Source organism: Calonectris borealis, chromosome 27 (assembly GCF_964195595.1).
Source record: "Calonectris borealis chromosome 27, bCalBor7.hap1.2, whole genome shotgun sequence".
Classification (NCBI taxonomy): domain Eukaryota; kingdom Metazoa; phylum Chordata; class Aves; order Procellariiformes; family Procellariidae; genus Calonectris; species Calonectris borealis.
The window spans coordinates 5,160,667-5,184,854 of record NC_134338.1 but is presented as its reverse complement, the minus strand read 5'-3'; the positions used below and the strand labels follow the sequence as shown (position 1 = coordinate 5,184,854).

General features: G+C 41.4%; 2 protein-coding genes across 5 annotated transcripts in view; both read left to right on the top strand.

The window, feature by feature from the left end:
- The first annotated feature begins 38 nt into the window (after positions 1-38).
- POLB (DNA polymerase beta) lies at positions 39-16,751 on the top strand. 3 transcript variants are annotated; one of them, XM_075174939.1, is made up of 15 exons: positions 39-162; positions 232-289; positions 401-467; positions 1,032-1,106; positions 1,621-1,679; positions 3,139-3,188; positions 3,628-3,679; positions 5,328-5,382; positions 5,456-5,528; positions 6,025-6,095; positions 6,881-6,967; positions 9,527-9,591; positions 10,150-10,289; positions 10,924-11,030; positions 16,649-16,751. In XM_075174939.1, the coding sequence occupies exons 1-14, from the start codon at positions 102-104 to the stop codon at positions 11,016-11,018; spliced, it is 1,008 nt and encodes a 335-aa protein (XP_075031040.1). In that variant the 5' UTR covers positions 39-101; the 3' UTR covers positions 11,019-11,030; positions 16,649-16,751. The 3 variants fall into 3 exon arrangements, with proteins under 3 accessions (XP_075031040.1, XP_075031038.1, XP_075031039.1); XM_075174937.1 differs by lacking the exon at positions 16,649-16,751 and adding an exon at positions 13,379-16,509; XM_075174938.1 differs by lacking the exon at positions 16,649-16,751 and adding an exon at positions 13,368-16,509.
- An 802-nt stretch (positions 16,752-17,553) lies between these two features.
- VDAC3 (voltage dependent anion channel 3) overlaps positions 17,554-24,188 on the top strand; it is a 15,965-nt gene continuing 9,330 nt past the window's right edge. Inside the window, exons 1-3 of one of the 2 annotated variants that reach the window (XM_075174940.1) lie at positions 17,554-17,656; positions 21,403-21,474; positions 22,614-22,663. In XM_075174940.1, coding sequence (XP_075031041.1) covers positions 17,578-17,656; positions 21,403-21,474; positions 22,614-22,663 — 201 coding nt within the window. In that variant the 5' untranslated portion in view covers positions 17,554-17,577. Of the gene's footprint in view, positions 17,657-20,029; positions 20,120-21,402; positions 21,475-22,613; positions 22,664-24,188 lie in introns of those variants that run through there. The other variant, XM_075174941.1, reaches the window with a different exon arrangement.

Below are 24,188 nucleotides of genomic sequence, written 5' to 3'. Positions count from 1 at the left end.
GGCGTACTGAGGCCGGCCGTGCTCTGTGACGTCACGGCCGGAAGCGCCTCTCTGCGATCTCTGGGCTGGAGTTCCGCTGTCTCTCGGCGCCGCTGGCGGCCATGAGCAAGCGGAAGGCCCCCCAGGAAAGCCCCAACGAGGGCATCACCGACTTCCTTACCGGTAGGTGCGTGCGGTCGGTGGGCGGGTGGGGTCGCGGGCCGGCTGCTCTCACCGTGGTTCTCCCCATAGAGCTGGCCAATTACGAGCGCAACGTGAACCGGGCCATTCACAAGTACAACGCATACAGGTACCGCCTCCCTCTTCCCCGGCGCCTCCGTCTTGGGGCCCAGCCCGCCGCCGCGCGAGCCGGGCTGGCAGCGCCTTCCGCGTTCGGGTGCTGACTGGTACTGTTCCGCAGGAAAGCAGCTTCGGTAATTTCCCGGTATCCTAGCAAGATACGGAGCGGGGCCGAAGCCAAGAAGCTAGTAGGTGCTCGTGGCCGGGTTGCTGGCGGGAGGTCCTTGGGGCGGCTGGAGCGGGGGCGCGGTGCCCGGGGCTCCCGGCAAGCGTGGGGGCAGCGCGGGGCTGACCCCGCCTGTGCTAGCTCCTCTTCCCGGTGTCCGAGTCAGGGCTCGGGGACGGGGATGCGGTGTGGCTGCTGAGGGGTTTTCATAGCTGGAACTGTGGGCTCCAGCTGAGTCTCTGCCTGTAAAAGGATTCTGTTGTGGCAGGTTTCCCCGTCGCTCTGTTACTGCTTCACTAAATTCGGGGAACTTGAGCAGTAATAATCAAAGCCTTGTTCAAAATTATTGCTTTGGGGGAGCTTTTAATATAGCCCTTGAATTACAGTGTTTATGCTGCTTGTGTTGTACCCTTGAATTCTTGTGCTGCCTTACAGTCCAGTATTTTATCATGGTCTCGGTGGCCTCATAGTTCTTTCTGGACTCTAAATTCTGGGGAGCTTTCTTCTTTTTCTGGATATAATGGCTTTAAGTGATCTTGAAGTTAACTTGTGTCCTGTCCCCGCCACCCCCCTCCCAAACATTTAGGATGGAGTAGGTGCTAAAATAGCTGACAAGATAGATGAGTTCTTATCCACTGGAAAACTACGCAAACTGGAAAAGGTGGGTTTCTTTCCCTTATGCTCTATTTCTCAGTAGTTGCTTTTTTTTTGTAACATGCAAAGTAGCCTGCTTGCTTTGTGCAATTTCTGTTGTTGTCTCTGGAGAGACTGATGTCGAGCTTAAGAATGGTGGACATGGAGTCTATGGCGAGTAGAAAGAACGAGAAGCTCAGCCAAGGCCTCCAAACTGTCTATTTATGAAAATATTTTAGGTTATATAATCAGCATGTGAATGTCTTCTATGAGAAGTGGAATTCTGCCTCTGGAAGGCTCTGGAGTTTTGTGGTTTAACCATGCTGTGCACTTTAGCATGGGTAGTTAGGCAGTTTTCAGGCTTTTTTCAGTACATATGGCATTACTGTGATACACAGTACTATCCTTGGTACTGTTTTGCATTGATTTATAGCGAACCTCCAAAGCAGAGTCTGGCTAAGCTGTTTTATTTTCTCAAGAATTCTTTGTTTATTGCAAAGGGAGTAAAAAAGGGTTTGTTTTGTGTTGTTTTGTTTCTGCAGATTCGACAAGATGATACAAGTGCATCTATCAATTTCCTGACACGAGTTACTGGCATTGGGTAAAGTTTGTTTGTTTTTTGGTTTTGGGGTTTTTTTTTTTCCTTCTCCTGTTTATTTGGTGGAGTTATGAACAGAATTTTGGTGATCGCAAATAACAAAGAGAATGAGTTTGAGCTGGTGCTGTAGTGCCCACGCTGAGACACCATAGTTGTGATGACATGATTGGCTGAGAAGAAGGGGTGTAGAATCGTCAATTACAGACTTTGCAGTAGAGGAGTGGAAGCGGGAAGCTCCTGTGTGCAAGCTGAGAGGGGAAGAAGAGAGGAGCTGATCAAGAAAGGAACCATGAAAGACTGAAAAGAGTGGAAGTGAGAAGTCCCTTTGGGACTTTTGGTGGGAAGTTGGGCCCAGGGACAATGGTGCTCTGTCGTGTGTTTGTAAAAGGAGCAGTAGAGCCCTGAAACAGGCAACAAAAAAAACCAAAAGCAAACAAACAAACAAAAACAATCCAAAAAAACCATCAGGGCTCCTGTGCAACGTTTGAAACCCTTGAGATTGAGGATAGGGAATACAATTGTTTTCAAGTAATTCTGAGGCAAAATGTGCTCAAAGTTTGTGGATATACTGGGATTTGAGAATGCCTTTGAGAAATTGGGATGGGATGTAGAAGGAGAAGCTTGGGTGCTGTCTTGTCTCAGAACAGCGGAAGTTGCCTCTCTTGGTCTGGAATCCAGCAAGAGATGCAGGGAAGGGTAAGAAAGGAAGTAAATGGCAGGTCAGTATCTGACAATCCTATTGTAATGTAAGAGTTTTATTGAGGAAGTGGATTCAAAGTCTTTAAGAGTGGTGGAGCTGTAACTATGGGATTTTAGAGTAGTTGGAGAGTAGTTCCCCAGGAAGGGACTATGCTTCCAGGCTGGTGGTTCTCAGCATTTTGAGATACTGGATAGGTATCTGGGTATAACATTACTTGAATGCCTGCCTCACAGTTGAAACGTTGTTCTTTCCCCCCAGAATCATGCAGATTAATCTGATGTTGTGCTTAAGGCAAACTCTCCAGTGAAACTGGAGCTGGGACTGCTTTGCTGTACTGTAGATTGCAAACTGGAGCCTTGCTGGGTTTCTTGAAGTGCTAGTCTAAAGACACTTTTATGTTGCTGTTGTCTTAAGCTGGTTCAGAGACTGATTGTGGTTAATGTAGTTCTTATCATGCATTCAGTATTGTTGTCTAAAGCAATATTGCCTATTTGGTGAGATTTTGTTTGTTTATTTTTTACAATTATACATCACTATATAGTTATGTGAATGCTAAAAAATGTGCAGGCCAAGCCTTGGATAGCCATTTCTTCTGACTGAAAGTACAAACTGAAAATGTGTATGCTGAAAGAGGGTAAGCGTCAGAAGCGACTTCAGTCTTGGCCTTGAAGAACCTAGGCAGTTATAGTGAATTCTAATGTCCTTCTCAATGTTGTAAGGTTTTTGCTGTTCCTGATGGCAGATTGCCTTGTCTCTTTGCAGTCCTGCTGCTGCTAGGAAGTTTGTCGAGGAAGGAATTAAGACTTTAGAAGGTAAGTGTAACTTGGGTCCTCAGTCCACACTCCAATAATGTTTTTTTTCCTGTCCAGCTGCCTGTTCCACAGTGGTACTGTGATAGCAGATATGCCCTAGGCTTTGAGGAAAGTGTATAAGGTGCTAAAGTTACGTGCACAGGCTAAAGGCATTACATACATATCCAAAGTAAAGTACTTACAGATTACATGGAAAATAACAAGGATTTTGGCTTTGAGGTGAATGGTCTGTTGAAGTCTTTATTGGGAAGTGCTCTATGCATTCGTACTCATCCTATCACTGTTGAGTAGTCAGTTTAAAATCTCTTCCTTTGTGTTTGAGTTTGCTGTTTTCTTGTTACGTATTCTTTGCGTGCATCATCTTTGCATTGGTGGAAACTTACTGTAAGATTTTTAGTTCTCAAGTAACTTTTATTTTTGTTTTTCTCAATTCTTCTAGATCTAAGAAAAAATGAGCACAAGCTGACCCATCACCAGCGGATTGGGTTGAAGTAAGCTTTCTTGGGTCCAAGTGCTTGGCTTTTCTAATGACTCCTTCAGACACCAGGATGTAATGTAAGGTTGCACAGGCCGAGTAAGGTTCCATTCTCTCTGTGCTCTATGTGCTTTTCAGCAGTTATTCAGAGCTTTTGTTTCATAGAATCACTAAGGTTGGAAAAGACCTCTAAGATCATTGAGTCCCTCTAAGATCATCATCATCATCATCCCGCAGTTTCATTTGGGTTGAAATTCGGTAGGCCTAGTCTCCATCCAGACGGAAATTAATTTCAAATGACTTTTTCAGTTAGCTCGTGGAGCTGCAACTTCAGCAAGGTTGCAATGATGTTTCTTGGGAGTCTGCATAAAAGTGGCCCAGGCTATTTTTTGTTATGTGCTGTGAGCAAGATAAGACCTTTGCATGACTGAACTTGAGAATGCCATGCAGAATGTGTGTCTGTCCCTCAGTACTTACCAGCTTGAATGCTGCTTGCTGAGTGGCTGTTCCATTATGCTAGTTCTGGAAGAACTAGAGCTGTGTTTGCAAGAAGCTGCAAGTGAACCAAATAAAGCCCTATATCTGAATTAGTTCTGTGTGAGGCCCGCTCTAGCGTTTCCACATCAGTGGCAGAGATGCGGAATATGTGATCTGGACAAACTGCTTGCCAGTGAGTGAGAAGGGTTACACAATGATTATTGCCTTCCCACTGCTCATCTGAGCCCCATACCCAGTGTGCGTCCCTGCCTTTATACGTGTGAGCATTCAAGGGAAAACCTTTCACTGTTAAGTGAGTATAAGAAAACTCACCTGACCTATCCATGTTGCTAGTGCACACATTGCCCTTGGGTCTTTTTCCAGCATTGTGCTCAGATGTTGTTTCAGAACAACATCTGTTGTTTCAGCTGAGCTGAAAGAATGGTTTCAGTGCTCTATGGTGGTCTTTTTGTCCCTAGTTCCACTGCAGGTCTCAGGGGTGGGGGGGAGTCCCATATCCAGAGGTTCTGTCTGCAGAGCTTGGGATTGGGATGGTTGGGTAATGAGTGTTGGTGAACATGTGGCTCCGAGCCTGCAGTATGGCTGCCAGTGCCTGCTGTCAATGGTTCTGGTGCTGGAGGGGTGAAGAATGTGCCTGCTGGTCAGGTGCATCATTGTTTCACCTGGCCTCTTTTTCTCCACAGTCAAGCAGCATGCTGGCAGTCTGGTTTTTTACAGCTGCATGCAAAGATATCAGGAGCTTATTTGACTTGTGAGCTTCCATTTTGCTCTTTCTAACATAGATCACCTCTGACCATGGGTGAAGGACCTGTTCCTCCTGCTTGCTGGTGGACTGAGTTTTGTCAGGAACCTTTTGTATTTTCAGAGGGCTATGTAAATATAAACCAATTGGTTATATGGTGATATTACTCCCCCCTCATAGCAGCTTTTCATATACAGTGGAAATAATATGCAATGAAACCATCTTCTAAGCATTGTCAAACTTGCAGTTGTGAGTTTTTACTATCGCTTGGCAAGATGTTTTCTAAGACGTTTGGTGAGAATGGGAGTTTTTTGTGATGTGACAGTAACATAAGTTGTATTCTTTCCTCCGATACACATTTAATTGACTAAAATTTTAAGATGCTACCCTTGCCACTCTTTCACTTTTATTTTTATTTATGTAGATATTTTGAAGATTTTGAGAAAAGAATCCCGAGGGAAGAAATGCTGCAAATGCAGGTAAGAATATCTTTATCGAGGATGTGAGGCACTGACTGACACCTCTAAACACACATCTTTCCTTTTTACATAGGAAATTGTGCTGAAAGAGGTAAAGAAGCTGGACCCAAACTATATTGCTACGGTCTGTGGCAGTTTTAGACGAGGTTGGTACTCTGTGATCTTGTTATGTTTATTTTGGATTAATAAGCAAGACTCATTACTATATATGTTGTTCTTCTGGAGAGAAAGTCTATGCTGGAACCTGGCTTTCTCCTGTTAGTATTGTCTTGACTGGTTTAGTTCAGTGACAAAACACCCGCATAAATTCTTGCTTCTCCACCCTGCCCCCATAAAGAGTCGTATATTGTAACATGTGAATTGTTTGCTTTGTTTTTACATTAACAACATTTGTGCTTCGTTGCTATAGAGTACAGCAAGAAATTCTTGGGTATTTTCTGAGATATGTGGGGATATAAACTTTCTGATGGAAAAACAAGGTTCTCTTGCTTTAAGATCGTTTTTTTGCAAATATCTTGAATAGTGACTGACTATTTTCTACCAGAAAAACATGTTTATAGGAAGAGGTTAGAAGGATGTTCACCAATGTTAGTATACTTTGTCATACGCAGAGGGATTTTTCTTTGCTTCTTACTTGCCTAGGCGCAGAGTCAAGCGGCGATATGGATGTTCTCCTAACCCATCCAAGTTTCACATCTGAATCATCCAAACAGGTGTGTTTTTCTGCTACTGTGGATCAGTACTGTGCATTACTTCCACAAGGGTATGTTTAAATTCAGAAGATACGTAGTCTCAGACTTGTATTGCAGCTTCTTGCATCTTTTTGTTACTGTAATAGTAAACTGTTCTCTTGGATCACTGTGTTCATTTTGAGGAGTTATAATCACTTCTCAGGTCCATGTATTATGTTGTGTTCCTCTTGCAGAACTATTCAGTGTGTTTACCCTTATCCTTCTGTCCCTCCTCTTCCCTTCACATACACTCCCCCCACCCCCACCGCCTCGCATTTATGTGCTTTTACAAGGTAGAACTGTAACAGCTAGCTGAATAAAGCAGGGATTAAAGGTAGAGTAAGTATCTCTTTATGTAGCCATAATCTTTTGGATGAGAAGCAAATGTCCTACTGCCCTTGTAATCTTTTGGGACTAACTCTGGAGAAGTCTTAATGACAGTTTGTATTTCTTGTGTTGCTTCTATAGATTCATTGCTTAAAAGTTGAAAACTCAAACCAAGAAAGGAGTTTTGTCACTTCCAAAGAAAGCAATCTGACATGGGGATTTTGGTGGAAATTTTTTTTTACATGGCACAACTGTAATTTTATTAGCTTTTTCTCAGTATTATTGTTATCTTTTTTCCCCTCTGGGTCAAATTTCACGTACAATAATACATATAATTATAGTGATGTCCTGCACTTATGTGGGCTATTGTCTGGTAAATGAGTAAGATACTCTTGTTATTTGTGAAATAATTTCTTCTTCTGCGTTGTCACTGTTCCTAGTCAAAACTTTTGCGTCAAGTTGTAGAACAACTGGAAAAAGTCCACTTTGTCACGGATATGCTGTCTAAAGGTGACACCAAATTCATGGTAAGGCTTTTTTGGTGGTGAGGGATGTTGGGGGAGGGGGAGGGGATTATCTTTCCTGACAGAAGCTAGGATATATACAAGATACGTTGTTTGGACTGCTGGAGTTGTGATTTTTTTTTTTTTTTTTTTTTTTTTTTAATTCTCCCGTTCTCCTCCTAAAAACTTTCTGCAGTCAACTCTTAGTGATTCTCTCATGGTAAGATTTCAATATTAGAAAATCTACAGGTATTTATGTAGTTCTGAACCCCACTGACATAACCTTCATCACACAATGCCAATTGTGTCTCTATTTTGCTTGATGTTTCTCCAGAACCTTAGCACAACCTCACTTCTTCAGTTGCACCAGTGACCACTTTTGTAACTGTTCTCAAGGTCTTGGAAACACTATCTTTGACCTCAGGCCTATGTTTACCTTGTTTTGTCTAATACATAATATACTTTTGTCTCCTTTTTTGTCAATTTTGTTGCAGAGCAGATTTAAGGGATAAGCTGCTAGACTCAGGATATAATAGGGAATATATGGGATGCCTAAAGAAAATAATGAATTACAGGAACATTCATTCTGTTAGGCCCCTTGCTCACAGCAAAAAAACTTCTTTTTTTTCTTAAACATGTGGATTGGGTATTATCGTGCTTCACTTAATTTTCTTTACAGGCCCCAGGTATCCTGGTCTTACAGGCTGGTTAAAAGTTAATTCTAACAGAGAAGTGTAGAACCATAAGCAATACTGAGTGGAAATGAGGACTGGTTAGTTCTTGTCACTCATACTGGCTTTGTGGAATTCCTTGGAAGCTCAGAGGAGTGGTCCTGCAGGAGGGTTCACCAAAGGTCCATGACTTACGAATTTCTATTCGAGAATCAAGATACCGTTATATTCAGCTAATCTTTTAGAAGGCATAAATACTTAAATATATAATACTGCAGTTAAAGATACTTGCTTTCCCAAGATTAAAGGGGCTGTTGGAGCACTTGATTATTTTATTTTTTGTTTGTTGGTTTGGTTTTGCTTAAAATAAGAGCTAAAAGAACTCTGAGAACTTGTCTTCAGTTTAGTTTGTGTTGCATTCTGAGAGGGAATGAAACTCGATGGCTTTTTTTTGGCATGTTCTTTAGGAGGAATAAGTGAAAGTCGCTCTCATTCTTGCCAAATGGTTTAAGTGTGAATACCGTATAGGTTTCAAGCTAAATGTATATCTTGAGCCAAAAGCAGAGACACTGCATTCCCAGTTTGCATTCACAGTTCGACAAGCTTGTTATAGTTTGACCAATTGCTGTGTATAATCCTGTGTCGTGGTTTAACCTGGCAGGCAGCCAAATACCACGCAGCCACTCGCTCACTCCTCCCCCCCTCCCCGGTGGGACGGGGAGAGAATTGGAAGGGTAAGAGTGAGGAAAAACTCGTGGACTGAGGTAAAGACAGTTTAATAGAACAGAAAAGGGAAAATAATAATAATAATAATAGAATATACAAAATGAATGATGCACAATGCAATTGCTCACTACCCACGCTGACCGATAACCAAGTAGCGATTGCTACTTCCTGGATTATGCCTACCATTCATATACTGAGCATGACGTCACATGGTATGGAATATCCCATTGGCTAGCTGGGCTAGCTGTCCTGGCTGTGCTCCCTCCTCCCAGTCTAGCTTGGTAGCAAAGGATAGTTGTCCTTGACAAGGTACTTAGCAACAACTGAAAACATCAGTGTGTTATCAACATTCTTCTCATACTAAATCCAAAACACAGCACTAGAAAGAAATTTAACTCTATCCCAGCCAAAACCAGGACATCCTGTCAGTCTTAAATAGTTGTGGAATAGCTCTTCAAAGTGGAAGCTAAGAAAGGAATGTTGTAAAAAGGGAATATGACTAGCTTGGAATCTGAGAAAAGCAAGTCTCGGTAAGGAGAAAGACAACATAACTTCAAAAGCATAAGCAGAGTTAAGCTTTCAAAACAAAGCTAAGAACAGAAGGAGAAGTCTCGGCATGAAGCTGCAATTGGTGAAACGGTTTAGTATGTAAACATTTCTCATCATTCCTTATGGTTCATGTCCGTCCCCCCTACTGCATTGTCATTTAAGGTGATCATAGACTAGGGAAAAAAAGAAAAGGCTGATATGTGAATTGCATGAAGATCACAAAGCAGTGTGAAATGAAAAGTTGCAGAGGATTTCTCAAGAAAAAACTTTTTTTTTTAATTTCTGTTAGCTTGAGCTTCGTCTGCATTTTCCTTAACCTGCTGATGTTTGTGCATACTGAAGAGCCTGATAATAATTAGGGCAGAGGAATGGGAAATGAGAAGTCCTGTGATCCCTCCTGCTGTAATAAAAACTTAAGAAGCAGATATATGCTACATTGAACTACGGTCCTCTTAGCATTGTAAAATAGTGATTCACAGTACTATGACATCCAGCTATTCTAGTAAAATATTTAATATTTGCTCTCCAGGATGACTGAGGATTGTTTAGAGGTTGTTTAGGGGTGGGGAGGTGAAGATTGATCTGAAATCTGTTTTAATTTTATTTTTAATTTCTTGCTTTCCTTCCTTTCTCACAGGGTGTCTGTCAGCTGCCAGATAAAGAAGATGGAACAGCCTATCCACATAGGAGAATTGATATCCGGTACACACACAAAAAATAAAAACAAAAAAAACCCAACAAAACAAACAAAAAATCCCCTACTTTAGCTGTCTGCTACATAGTAGGCATTTGCATCAAGTTCTGCATCAAATCTCTACTTCCACATTCAGAACATAGCATTTACTAGGTTTCTAATTCCTTTGCAGTATGGAAGCCACTGTAAACTGCCAGTATCTTCAACAGGTTCTTAGGAAGAATGCTCTATTTTAAATCATGACTTTGTATCCAGTTTCAGAATTGTGACCTACTTTATCATGCTACTTTGGCATTGATTCTTGGCAGGAGTGCAAGCACCATAACCACGTAGTGGCTGAACACCAGTAATTTCTGGGTCAGGGTAGATGTGCTGAACCTTTCTTTGATACGCAATTCATTTCATTCTTGCATCTGGCTTGTGGGAAAATCAAATGTGCAGAATGTGTGCACGTAAACAGGAAGCAAACCTAAAACAGTGTCTGAATAGCTGAATTCCAAATGGCTTGTAATGTTTTTGTTATGTATTTGTTCTAAATCTGTACTTTTTTTTCACTTTTATTCTAGGCTTATCCCCAAAGATCAGTATTACTGTGGTGTACTGTATTTCACAGGAAGTGATATATTCAATAAGAACATGAGAACTCATGCTCTGGAAATGGGCTTCACGATCAATGAGTATACAATCCGTCCCTTGGGTGTCACTGGTCAGTCTGGGCCTTTGCACAGAGTATTCTTTCTAGTTTACATGCTTTATGTGATCTTCTCCTTAAATTGGTTTCTTAGTGTACTGGAAATACTTCTGATAAATACTGTAGTTCATAAAATTTTTCAGTGTTCTTTCCGGTACCGGGCACCATTATAGCAGGAAGAGGCAGCCTACTTACATATAGGCAGCGCTGTGGCACAAAGTTACCCCTTTGGGCCACCTAATCTACTTAAAGTCTTACTGACCTAAAGATTGTTTTTTCAGTGTCATGCACAGCACATATGTGGTTTCCCACTCTTTTAACAAGATATGTCACGTCCTTCAGTTGTGTTGTTTTGGAGGGGGGCTGACTATATATATATACACACACACACACACACTCCCCCGTGAATATAAATATATTTAACTGCATAACCACATGGCCCCAAAGTTAATTCATTACCTTATTTCCATTGACACTAATGAGATCGGTACCTAAACACTGTATGAAGAGGTCCGTGGGGGGTGTTTTGTTTTGGTTTTTTAAGTCTGTTTTACTTACAGCAGTTTTGTCTTAATCTTGCAATGCATTTGGCATTTCAGGATTGTACAGACCTTCCACCTTTCAAATAGCATCTGTAATTTGCTTGCAGGAGTTGCTGGGGAGGCCCTACCAGTAGAATGTGAAAAAGACATCTTTGACTACATCCAGTGGAAATACCGAGAGCCAAAGGATCGGAGTGAATAACTGCTTGTCTAGGTTTGTAACCTAGAGAGGTGTTTTCGTACCTTCTTATGAACATACAAAGTGCATATTCTTTCTTTGGATGTTACTGCAAAAAGTGTACGTTACTGATGTTTAAAGCAAGTCCGTGGCACTAGCACAAAATGTCTAGTGAAGATTACATCTTGTAAGATCTCATTTTGATCTCTCTCCCTCCTCCCCCCCCCCCCCCCCCCCCCCCCCCCCCCCCGCTGTTAAAGCTGATTAAAACACTGTGTTTAACTGAATGGGCTGCAATATTAGAAAAACCTGTGGGGAAGGTGGTGTGGCAGTCAGACCCCTTAGAGAATGCATATTGTCTTTTGCTTTGGGATTTAGTAAAAAACTCAGATGATAAATCACAGGTTTCTGTTTAACCCCTGAAGAGCAGAAAATCCTGACGTAAAGGCAAAATGTTTCACCTTATTAAATTTCTGGCGGTTTGGTTTGAAGATGGTGGCTGTCAATCAAAATTAATGGTGGTTCTTTGGAGTTGCTGGAAAGTCTTAGAAAACAATATTAACCTTTTATAAAAGGCTATGTGCTTTGGTTTGATAAGACCTGTGATGATCAAGCTATTAGGGTTTTTTCTAATAATTTTAGTAGCCCTTAGGCTGTGATCATTGTTAGAAAAGTCTGGATATTTCAAACTGAACAAGCCTTCTTAGATTGTTTCTTGTAGTTTTGCAAAAGACGATCAGAGTTCTGATGCTTCCATATTTTAATGTCATATACACAGACATACTCTGTGCAAATATCACTAACTGTTTAGTATCTATAAACTGGGCAGTTCTTGGAGGAAATAACTTTCTGGTTTTTTGCTATTTACTTTGAGGCTGAAAGACTTTTACTTTGAAAAGTAAAACCATTGCTTTTGTGTAGTTGTTGCAAATTGTCTCATTAAGTAATATGTATGGGGTTTTTATTATTATTTTTTAATGCATTTTGAGTAATTATGTCTATAAAGCATCTTGGAATGCTCAAATGAATGTTTTGCTACTACAAGCTGCTGGCATAAATTGCTTGAGCATATAATCTACAGCATCTGTGTGTAGCAGCAGGCACTTTATAAATAACCATAGATCAGATTTGGCCATGGCAGTGAATTAGTACTGTTATTGCACAATTAAGAACAGTTAAATAGTTCTGAAACTTCAGTATGAGACCAGTTTGTTTCATATATATTGGGAGACTAGAAGGATTGTATTAGGAGAGCATTATTCTTACAGCACTTAAATTAAGTGCTGTAATTATTATAAGATTATTCTTACAGCACTTAGATCTCGGACTCTCTATGTTTATGTCTCTCTTTTCAAATATGTATTTGAAGGGGTGTGGGTGGAAAAAAGCACCTAAAAGTCTATTTCCCACCCCCACTGAGTAGATGGAAGTATAAAAAACTTTTAATATTAGTTACACAAAACAATGTATTGTAACTCCTTACTAGCCAGCAAATGTGTTGAAGCAGGCTTTTTGGAACATATAAATCAGGCCAAAAAAAGACTGCCGATGTGCTTAGTTGCACAGCTAACTGCTCCAATATTTTTTGCTTAAAAATGTATCATTGGAACACCTAAGACTAGCGAGAAACAGGAAAGGCAGAAATGTCTGAAATTCCAGTGCTGAAGTTGCACCTTGGCACATAGTTATAGTATGCAAAGTCATTATTGCTGGTGCTATTGAAATACTACAATTCTGTGACTATAGAAGAATGAATGTAACACACAAGCCAGATATAACTAATGATTTTCCATACGATTTCAAGTTCAAAATCAGACAAGGATGTTATATTCAAGCTCTGCAATAACTGGAGCAAATGGGAAAAGGAAATGGGGTACATGTCTTTGGAAGACTCTTCCCCGTCTTGAAGTGGAATTTTTAAACCGTTATTCATGACTCTGTTGGCTGTTGTCAAAAACCTCCAATAATGGAGAACTTGAAATCTGCTGGGCCAGTTGCTTTCTTTGCAGCATTGTTAAACTTTACAGGTCATTCTGACACCAGGTGGAAATGTTTGAGGCATCTAGACTTTAAAATATTCTTTTGAGCTTTTAAGGAAACTAATCTTCACTTAACTTGCTTGCATAGGGAGAAGGGAAAGGAATCTCCTAGCACCGGGTCAGCCTATTGGATGCACTATTGCTTATCATTCAGGGTTATAGACTGAAATAAATGTAAGATGTTTCGGTGCTTATCTGTTGCAGGCTGATGTTTCCTTAGTTGCTGCTGTTAGCTCGTGGAAGAGGAGACCTGAGTTTGTGGCACAGTGCACAAATAACTCTAGATTAAAATGCACATCCCTTTATACTGCGTTACATTACTAATATCTCTTAGTCTTTTGGCAGGTGCTCAGGTGTGATCATTGTGCTGCTCTGCTGACTAGTCTTTTGACAAGACGAACTGAAGCCACGGTCACAGTGCTGAAAAAATTCTGCATGTTGAGCAATGTCACTGAGAACTAACTGGCTTGGAGATTTTGGTCCGGAAATGATGTGCGCAGTAAAGCCCAGAAGCGCACCCTGAAGTGCAAAGGCAGCTTTCTCCCTCTTGACAGATATGATAAGCAGAATGTGATCTGCCTTTCTGTCCTTTCTTCAGGCACTCTATCTTGTCCACAGATTCCTCCTAGCTGCTCTCCCTGTGACAAATCAATGTTCAACATGCCCTGGCCGGCCATGGATTAGTGACCTTCTTCCCCAGCTTCATTCTGGCTTTCTGCTTTTATTCAGCCCCAAATGTCGTACTGAAATGATTTAATAGATCCAGAGCAAATCCTAATGTTTCCATGTTTTTCTGTGTAAGGAACATGGCACGTTACACTGTCATGCATGCTGAAGTGTGGTTTCTTTTAGACAAGAGCCCTCTCTTGCCAGTTCTGAACAAATTTGTATCTCCTTTGTGGATGTTCCTCTTATCCAGAAACTAATCTTTGTTTACTGGCTAAGCGTCTATTACAGGTTTGGCAAGGTATGCAGAGATTTTATAAACATGGAAATTCTTGATGTACATAAAAGGATTATTTTCTGCGTTCTCTGCACTAGCTCTGCTGCCAACTTTGCTGTTTTAAAAGTGGTGTGCTTTTCTTTTAGTAAATAATGTATCTGCTAATGTCTTCCCTATAGAGTTTGTCCAACTGAAACTGGCTGCAAGAACTGCTGTTGTGGCTGTGTAGAGATTGTTCTTATACAATTGCCTCTGTCTTTGTTCTCTATGTCTGCATGTTCTCTATGCAGTTGCATATTCTGGAGAACTCCTCGGAAGGTCTCCGGAATAGTTTTTCTATGTATCCATTTCTCCAGTTGGGTAAGCAGGTGCGTGCATGCTTGCAGTTCTTATTTTATGTGCTTAGCTCTTAGTGTAATGGGCTTTGAGTGGTACAGCAATGCAGACGACCATTTGCAATTGTTGGGAGCTCCCAAGAGCTTTGTGTTGCCCAAAGACAGCGATAATGGAAAGCATACCATTTCTTTCTTTTCATCTAAGAACATCACTATGCACATTAACTAGATTATTGTTATAAGAATTGTGCAGTTATCCCAGTCCTCATAACTGAGTCTAAAACAAAAGAATATTGTCATTGAATGTGACAAAATGTGGAGGTTATGTTTGTAGACATAGGCTTTTGCCAGGATGGACCTTGCTTTTATTTACAAAGTAAAGGAAACACCAATACAGAACAGCACTGTGGGTGTACCTCTGATGCTAATTTAGTGTCAGAGAAGGCAGCTGAGAGCAAATAGCCACATGTTTCAGATATGCTGTGAAAGGAAGCGGAGAAATGGCACTGAGTTTCCCTAGAGAGTAGAGAAAGGGGGTAAGAATTCTAATGAGAGACTGTACAGTCTCTGAATAGTGTTGATACTTCACCTTGTGGTGCATGTGTCCTGGTACCTTGAGAGAAAAATTAACCTATCCTTTTTTTTCTCCTGATATTCTTAAACATTCAGAGATTTATACTCGCATAAATTTTTAAAGACAGAAAGATCCGTTCTCGATGAAGGTCACAGATCCTGTTTTTTACGTAAATGTTACTTTTGTCTTTTTGACATCAAACCTTGATCCAGAAATGTCAAGTGATGAAGAATAAGCGAAGCTTCTGGGTTTTAGCAGGTTTTTTTTTCCCCAAAAAAAAACCCCAGCCACCCAATTTAAATAACATATAAAATTATCTAACATAGGCTTTAACAAACAACTGTTTAATCTAGCAGCAACAATCCTGCTTCTGAAGACAGAGTGCACCTCTTCTCTTGGTTAACCAGCCTTCTCCTGGTTAAGAGATTGAAATTTTGAACTGATGTAGGCATTTGCCCACTCAGAACTGCATATTGGTGTGCTAGATCTTTCTTCTGATCTGTTTCTAGTTCTTTGTATCTTATGTGTGTGTAGACACCAGAATAAGAAAGCTGGATGTGTCATGAAGTACTCCTAAGGAACACCATTTTCAAGTACTATCTGTATCTCCTCATCTCTGTGTTAAGAGTCCTGGTGCAGTGCTGAGGCTCATGCTAAGCTTTTTCCATGTCCTTACTTCTAAAACCTTTCAATATGGCCATATGCTAATGTGACTCGTGTTCTTTGTTCCTAGCTATGTTGTAGTACTATCGGTTGCAGTATTCTATATTTTGTTCAACTTGCCATTACCCAGAAGGCTGGTCTGATTAATTGATGCATTTCTACCACTCCTATAGAGTCAATCTGCCCTTTTTATATCCAAACCTGTTAGCTCTGATTTTATAGCTCCGCTTAAATCATTGTGAAAGGTAATGACTATTTTGGATGTGAGAGGAGGTCCTGTCAAGATTGCATTACTAGTTGTATTTGGGACAGGGATTCTGCTGGTTAACTTAAAACTTTAAGTAGTAAACTACTAACTTTGATGTATTATAGAGCATCAGCATGGAATGTATTGCTGCAACTGTATTTGAATACCTTGTAGGAGTATAGGACAAATGTATGACAGAATTGCAAGCTTGGAAAGGCAAAGACTATTTTATACATAGTCAAATTGACTATTGCTAATTATATAACACTTTTCTTTATTTGTTAATGATTAGGTCCTCTATCTGCCTTTATGGGACAGAGAGGAGTTTGCATCTGTATTGTCAGACTACTTAACCTGACTTGAATCATAAAACAAAGATGGATGTTGTACTCTGTCTTACTTTTATCTGACTTAAGCCTACACAACAACTACGTTTTTACTTGTTCTTATATAATTAGTGTCGATCAGTCTTAGTAATGGAGATTATAGACTGATACCCTTGCTTATCCCTTTATTTTCTTCTGTTTTTCCTATTGGGAGTTTAATTATTTTCTGGGAATGTTCCCCAGCCCTAATGCATGCAGTGGTATGTAAGATGACCAGAAGTTAACTTGGTACTATGTGAAGTCTTCTCATGCTTCATAGTAAAAATATATATAGCTGATGTATTTCAGTAATCAGTGGGAATAAACAAAGTGAGAATTCCATCATGAATGTGCATTCCTGTTTGCTTTTTTTTTTAGCTGTGATTTTAAGAGCATCAAAAAGCAGTAACACAAGCTTACCATGTTTACAAGTGTTTCCTAGGCAGCATACAGCATTATACTGATGCATTCTCCATCATCCTCAACAGGTAGCCCAGAAGACTACTTTGACTTGGGACCTGAGGCAGAATTTGCTGGCCTTGCAGTCTCTCTCCGTAACACTTATTTTAGGTGGAAGAAAAGTGGCTTGGTCAGAGTGTGTTTGTTTTTCTTGAACTATATAAATAGTCTTTCTTTTCCCTCTCTTCCTCCCCACCCCACACCCCTCCCTCCGCCCCTCCCCCCCGCCCCAGTTAACTGGCCCCTATTCTGAGCTGTTTTGGGTTACTTAGTTCTTTCCCTCCTCCTCCTGCAGAACTGGTAGTCACGGGAGGCAACAGCTGCAAACCTTGTGCTTATCATAGGGAATCTGTGTAAATGGGCATATAGTATTGTTTGTGCATACATAACCTTATGCATATGCAGACCAGCATTTGAGGTTTGCCAATGATAGTGGCTGCACCGTTCTGTGTTTGCTCTTGTACCAGTTGCAAGGTCTTACGTCAAGAGTGGGTGTGCCTATGTCCTTCCTTAGCCTCAGGGCTATAGTGGCCCCTACCAAGGGATTTGTCTGAGCAGTAGTTCAAAAGAGGGATCGCAATGAGTACGGAGATTGTTGTTAAGGTAGCTGAAGGGTTTGGGAGGAGCACCGACTCTGTGACAGGCTGGGTGAGTGGAGCTGCCCTGCAGCTCCGCGGGCATGGGGGCCGGGGCAGTTAATACTGGTGATCGGTCTTCTCCCTCCCCACGCGCACCTCGGGCGAGTGTTACAACGTTCTGCTGGCCGCCGAAATCGGAGTCGGCTCCGGCCGCTTCGCCGCCGTTTCTCGCAGCAGCAGGGCGGCCTGGCGCTGAGAAGCCCTCCTGCAGGCGGGTACGGCGTCCTGGCCTACTCTCGCTGGGGCAAAGAGCCCTTTCTCTAGCGGCCCCCGCCAGCCCTGACAGGAGGAGCCAGACAACGGTAGGCGTGCCGGTGCGCATGCGCGGCGGCGGCGCGGCGCCACGCACGCGGGCTTGGGGGCGCCGAGTCCTCTACCCGGAGGCAGCGCGGCCGGCAGGTAGCGGCGGGGGCCCGGGCCGCGGCGGGGCGGGGCGCGCGGCGCTGTCCGGGGGCGTCGTCGGGGCCGAGCCGGGCGTCCCTCGAGTCACCTTGCCGCGGCGGGGCTGGGCCAGAGCCCCGAGGGGGCGCCGGGCGCTCGCTGCGACCGGCGCTTCCGCGTCCTCCGGCCCGGCGACGCGGCTGCGGGCTGCCGAGACGATGGCCCCGGGGCGCGGGGGTCTTCTGGGGTCGGCAGCGACCGAGCGTTCCCACGGCGCCGCCGTTTCGCTGGGAGAGGAGGCGGCGGCGGGGCGCGCCGCCGGCTCGGAGAGGTCCGGCAGGCCGCGCTCCGTTATCCGTTGCGTAATGCGCGTCAGGGAGGAGGCCGCGCTGCGCTGCTCGTGAGCGCGCTCGTGTGCCCGCGGCGCGGCCTTGCTGGGCTCCTCTCGCGGCCGGGCAGCCGGCACCGCCGCTTCTCGGCTCCGCCGCCGAAAGGTGCGTGACGGCTGTCGCCCGTCAGTGGAAACGCAGCTGGCACCGCAGAGTGCGGTTGTTCTCATTTTTCTTTCTTGTGATTTTTTGGTTTTTGTTGGATTTTTTTCCTCAGTTATTCCATAGACCGATTTGGGTATTCTTATGTTTGTTTATTCATTGAAATTTCCAATTTGGTGTTTTCTTTTTGCAGTTTATATACAGACGTTAGCTAATGGTGTGCTGTATCTGAAGACGGCAACGTTAAGCATCAGTTGCCCCCAGCCTCTAATTCCGTGATATATTTTCTCCTGTGGTTGTTGTACTAGTTTTATTGTGGGAGGGGAAATCAAAGCACAAGATTAAGGAGGCTTTGTTTAAAAACAGGGTGCTTAAAATGAGTGTGGCTTAGTTCTAGATCTCTGACTTAATGTTTCTTTTCCTGCTTTACATAGTGTTTTGTTGGTTGTTGTCATCGCATCTGGTTGATGGAGACCAATTCAAATTTAGTATTAATAGTTGTGAACTGTGAGTTCAGTTCTTCTAAACAATTCTGGCTTGCAAGTAGAGCTGCCTGTTATTAGCAAAGAATTTATGTATTTCAGCATGAGCTAATCTGAAGAATCTTTTTTCTTTTTTTTTTTTTAAATACTGTTTATATACTTGCATAATATTTAACATATATATTAAAACACGTAGAATACAGAAAATATAGCGGTATAATGTAAAGAGAGGAGACATGTTAGGAGAGTGAACAAGCTCCCAGTGTTCAAGATGTCTCAGTAGCTTTATGAAAATGAGGTGTAAACAGAACAGGATGTCAGCTAAAAGGGTGAGATTTAGCTTGAAAAGGTGCTGAACAGGATGGTAAAGTCCTCCTTTACTTGAAATGTTTTCAGTGAAGCTGGTGAGGAGACCCTCAAGACTATTTGGTGATCAACTCTGTTGTCATTTGTCTTTCTAAAGCCCATGCCCCTCTGTGCAGGGAGGTAGAAGGATTTGAGAGACAGACGGCAAAGCATGAAAGAGGTAGGGGTGTGGCATATTTTCAGAAACTGGAGGGGGGGGTTGTTACCTAAGCTCTTGCTTTTGTTCAATGTAACATCTCCATGTAATTTGAAAGTTAGAGTAGACTGATGTCTTCTAAACTCTGAATAGGTCAGTCCCAACTCCCAAAATGTGTTGTGGCTCATTGTTGATCATTGTCAAACTTCAAATTGAAAATAGGTTATGTGATTTGGAGGCCAGCTACAAATCCATATGATTATGGAGTGTTGCTGTCATGTTTTCAACAGCTGGAGAGTCCCCTGAAAGCCAGCTGTAACTAAAGAGCATTTAAAAAAAAAAAAAAAATCTGCTTGTGTGTTGTATAAATTCTTAGGCAGGGAATTATCTTTCATACTGGTTTTTGCTGGAAAAAAATGTTTGAGGTTCAAGAGTATGTTAGGCAGTTACTGCACATGTAGAATATCACCATGTTAAAATGTCCAAGCATCAGCCTTGCTCCAAAAACTTGAGTTACTAAGCTTTTGAAATCAGTGCGTTGAACTGTTCTGACAAATCGATTAAAAAAAAAACCAAACAAAAAAAAACCACCACAAACAAAAACAAAACCCCAACCCAACCAACCAAAAAAAATCAAACCCCAACCCAAAAAACCCCCAAAAAACCCAAACCCCCAAAACCTCAAACCTCAAATTTAAAGTATGAGTTGAAACTTCTGAATTGAGAGATTTGTGTGAAAAAATATTCTAGAAGAAAGATATGCTCTGCACCATAGCTGTGTTGCTAAAACTATTGTAATAATTTAAACTATGCTGTCATAAAAGTACACATTCTATTTCTCTTTCATCAATTTAATGATTCACTGATTGTAATTTTTCCTTCCATGTTTGACAGGTAAAAAGGCCTTTTTACATAGTAATTTTGAGAAGTACCTGTTTTATGTAGTAATCTTCAGATAAGGAACCTGCAGTCATGTCCAACTATTTTAGATCCTCTAAACCCACAGGTATATATATTCATAGAATCATAGAATACGTCAAGTTGGAAGGGACCCATAAGGATCATCGAGTCCACGTATCGATGGATACATAGTGCAGGTTAGTTATTAAGTCACTGAACATAGAGCGTTTGTCTACTATGGGATGTAAATTGCCCGAGTGCTTCATTTTAGGAAAGGGCTAGCTATCTGAAAACAGGACTTAATTGCTTAATACAGATACCGTTGCATTTGTGACAGAGGGACCGAGTACACCGGTAAGCAACTAAAATGGTGGACTAGGAAGTGATGACTTTAGGGATTTTACATGTTTTGCTTGCATTATTACTTTTTAGATTAATCTTTCAGTATGATATAAGTAACAAATGGGGGATCGGGGATTTCTGGTATCGGGTGTTGCAAAGAAGAACATCAACAAATGCATCAGCTGTAGGAAGGATTAAGTGGCAAAGAGTTACCCCTAAAATCAAACAAAAGCATCATCTTTGATGGGTTTTCTTTTCTGGAGCAGGTGTGCCTTTACATTTATGCAAATTTATTCTAGAAGCGGAAGACTAATTTCCCACTAGGGAGGAGTTTTCCTACTTCTTTTAATGTGGATTTTCTGATGCAAAATTCCTAAATTGTGGTAACTAACATTAAATATGTCATGTAAGCGGTAATATCACGTGCCCGTCCTTTTGAGTTTTGTCCTTTAAAGAAGTTGTAACAGTTACCTGTATTAGAAAATGTAGGTTTTGCTGCTGTGTATACACAGTGCAGAAATACTCACTGGTGGCTACTGGACAGCGTACAGAGACCTCTTTTTATAGTTTACAAATCTCTGAAAAAACTTTCTAAGAAGTCACAAATGCACATGGAAGTCATATATCTTTTCCTTTAGAATTCTTCAGTGCTGACGTGGCTTTGCCACTTGGGGTCCCTTTCAGAAAGGGTTCTGTCACGAAAGCAATGTTTGCTCATTATCAGAACAGCGATAAGGCTCCCGTGAGCTCTTTTTGCAGTGTAAGAATGTGAGGCCTACGTATGTACTTGAATGTAATACTGTTCCTGGGGTTTAGTGATTCCAAATAACGGATTGGCTTTCATAACTTCTTTGAATTGAAGTTTGTTTCTGACAAAGCAACGATGATGCAAGGATGACTTTCATGAACGTTCCTCAAATGTCTTGCAGTTCCGTATCAGTGAAGTACGCAGAGGGTACTAGTCATAGACATTTACAAATGCTGTGGATATAGTTTAGGTTTTATGCTGTTAAACCTAGGATTCTTACAGCTTCCAATACGTTTCAGGTCCAATGGCTGTCCCACCATCGTACAGTGACTTGGGAAAGTCTGCCAGGGATGTATTCAACAAGGGATATGGTAAGTAACGTGAATGTGGTTTGATAACCTTTCATGTTTTTTCTTAGGTGTCTTGAAAATGACAATAAAAACATTAGTACCCCAGAGATCCCCTATATACCTTGTGGTAGGAATTCAGCAGAGGCCCAGAGCATCTAGCCCCTTCTGAATTTGAACTTTAGACATGTATCATGAAAATGCTGCAGTAGGCAAAGTGTTAGAGGGGAAAGCTATGAGTTTGACCCTAAGATGCACTCCAGAACAGCCTTTGAAGAATGCTGCATTTTTTACCTTCCAATTTTTGTATTTAGAGGCATTAAATCAGTCAACTCACGTAGATTGCCATAGGAGACCATATGTGGCAACAGACAGGTTCCTGAGGTAGAATAATCTTTATGTTAATCAGAATAGACTATTGTCATAGCTATAGTGGAAATAATTTCACAATATTTGCATTCCTTTTCAAATAATTTAAATGGAGAAATTCTAATATTAGTCCCTTTTCTGAGAGCGGTACTGAAAGTGTTGACGTTTTTAATCTGGTTTTGTGAGTATGTAATAAAGATTGCATTTGTATCCCAAATCCATATGCTACATAAAATTAAAAAGCACTCTGGTCTGGTCTCTGCCACCCTGGAGTTCAGGCTTTGCTAAAATACAACTCAAGTTCCCTGCTTTAGTGTCAGTTGTTTTAGGCTTTTCTACCCTGTGCAAGGACCAGGCATTTCCCTAGATGCATAGCAAATTATAAAGAAAAGGAAGAAAGCAGTGGTATCTCTGTATACAGCACTGACTGAAGTAAGTTGAAACATACTTTTCTTGGAGAAGGGGAAGAGGAAAATTCCTGCCTCGCAATCAGAAATATAAAAGTAAATTGAGTATATCAGAAGAAACAGTAACTGTATTGATTGGTCCCAGACTGCAGGTAGCTACGTAAGGTGGAGATACTTGGTGATGGGTGACTGTTAGAACTATAAATTATGAGGCCACCCACTCTGAATTGTCAAAATTCCTTCAATCATTCCTCAGTAAGATCAACAACTGTTGAAATATGAAAATAGGTTGTTTCAGGTCAGTATACCCTACCTGCTGTACTTTGGTTGTGTTGGAAATAAGCCTTGCTTGTATGTTGAGGTGAAACGGTACTCTTCTATTTTCAGGATTTGGAATGGTCAAGTTAGAGTTGAAGACAAAGTCTTCCAGTGGGGTGGTAAGTATTGGGGGCTTTCAACATCACCAGCATTGCAAGAGAAGAACAAATTCCTGAACTGGTTGTGGTAGCAGGTGCTGCTTCTGTCTTTCAGTTCTCATTTTAAAACCTATAGCTGACCGAGGTATTTCTGTAATGATGTGCGAAACTGACATAGCGGTACTTCTTTTCCTGCAGCGTGCAAGAATTTTCACACATTTTGTTGTGGACATGTGGCTTTCCTCCCTGTTCCCATTGCCACATCCCAAACATAAGAGCTTCTTCACCCTAAATAACTCTAATTTCTGCTTATGAATGCAATTTCTCTGGTGTTGGTTTTTATAGGATATTGAGTCCAGACTGACTTTTTATCCAAAAGGCCAAGGGGCAAATAAAAGCCACAGTTTAACCTAACTTCATTTTCACTCCTCTCCACTGTGCTTGCAAATGCAAGACACAATTAAAACTAAATAGTCCTCCTGCAGTACCCTTTATGTAGAATTTGAGAGCATTTTATAGACATTAATTAAGCTTCAGCACTTCAGGTAATTAAAGTTATCCCCACTTTAATGATGGAGAAGTAGAGCTTCCTCATGATTTCACAGGACGGCTGGCAAAACCAGGAATAGATTTCATAATTTTGGTCTTTAACCACAGGCATATATTGTTTACGAGATAAGCTTATTCTTACACTGAGTCTTAGTTCTGTGTGTGCTACCACTTGATAAGCTGTTCTGGTTGATAAGCTGTGCTGCTTCTCAGCCTACTTCATAACCATATTTGTCTTAGCTCCCTCCTTCTCTTGCATTCTTATCATGCAAATGGTGCAAGTAATTCCTTTTGTATTTACTGTATTCTGTCTCAGCTGAGCTTTTGATGGATTACTTGCATTGTGCACCAGGAACGTGTAGGCACGAGGAACTATGTGGTCTCTATACTATGACTGCTACCAGTTACTGACATCTCATGATATAGTTTTCCTGGCTGGAAGTTTTGATTCTCAAGTAATATGCTAATGGTTAATTATGTTGTCTTCTGAATGTGTGAACAACTGTATTAAGTTCTAAAATGGGCTTTTTCTTTTCCATGCAACTTTTGTGTTGGATGTTTATCCAGCTGGTAAGAATAGTGACTGATTTGTCATGTTGGCTCTTTATTGCTTTGTCTAGCAACGTTTTCTGTGGTGCATACTGTCATTCATAAACTGTTGCATTGTTTTTAGTCATGTTATCATCCATGTCATGAAGTTTGACTGTGTCCATAGCTCTTAATCTGCTATATGATCCATGTATGTAAAGCCATTTGCAATCTTCGTCCAACAATCCACAATAAGAACACTGTAAAAAGAGCAGGAGGGAAATCAAGATAGATACGGTATTGATACAGTTGTCTGTTGCTTCAGGTTTTGTGCTTGTTAGTGTTTCTAATGGGCATTCTGCTGCAACAAAATGGGGTTTTGGGGATGAAGATGAGGTTAGGAACAAAGCGTGAGGTCTAATTTGTACTTGGGTACTAATAATACCTCTGATTGTTATGATACAGAAAT

What these genes read in the sequence shown, in the direction of transcription:
- POLB (XM_075174939.1), top strand. Translation starts at nt 102, where the DNA reads ATGAGCAAGCGGAAGGCCCCCCAGGAAAGCCCCAACGAGGGCATCACC. An exon ending in CACCAGCGGATTGGGTTGAA is followed by an intron (nt 3,680 to 5,327) that starts GTAAGCTTTCTT and finishes TTATTTATGTAG; the next exon opens with ATATTTTGAAGATTTTGAGA. An exon ending in AAGGTGACACCAAATTCATG is followed by an intron (nt 6,968 to 9,526) that starts GTAAGGCTTTTT and finishes CCTTTCTCACAG; the next exon opens with GGTGTCTGTCAGCTGCCAGA.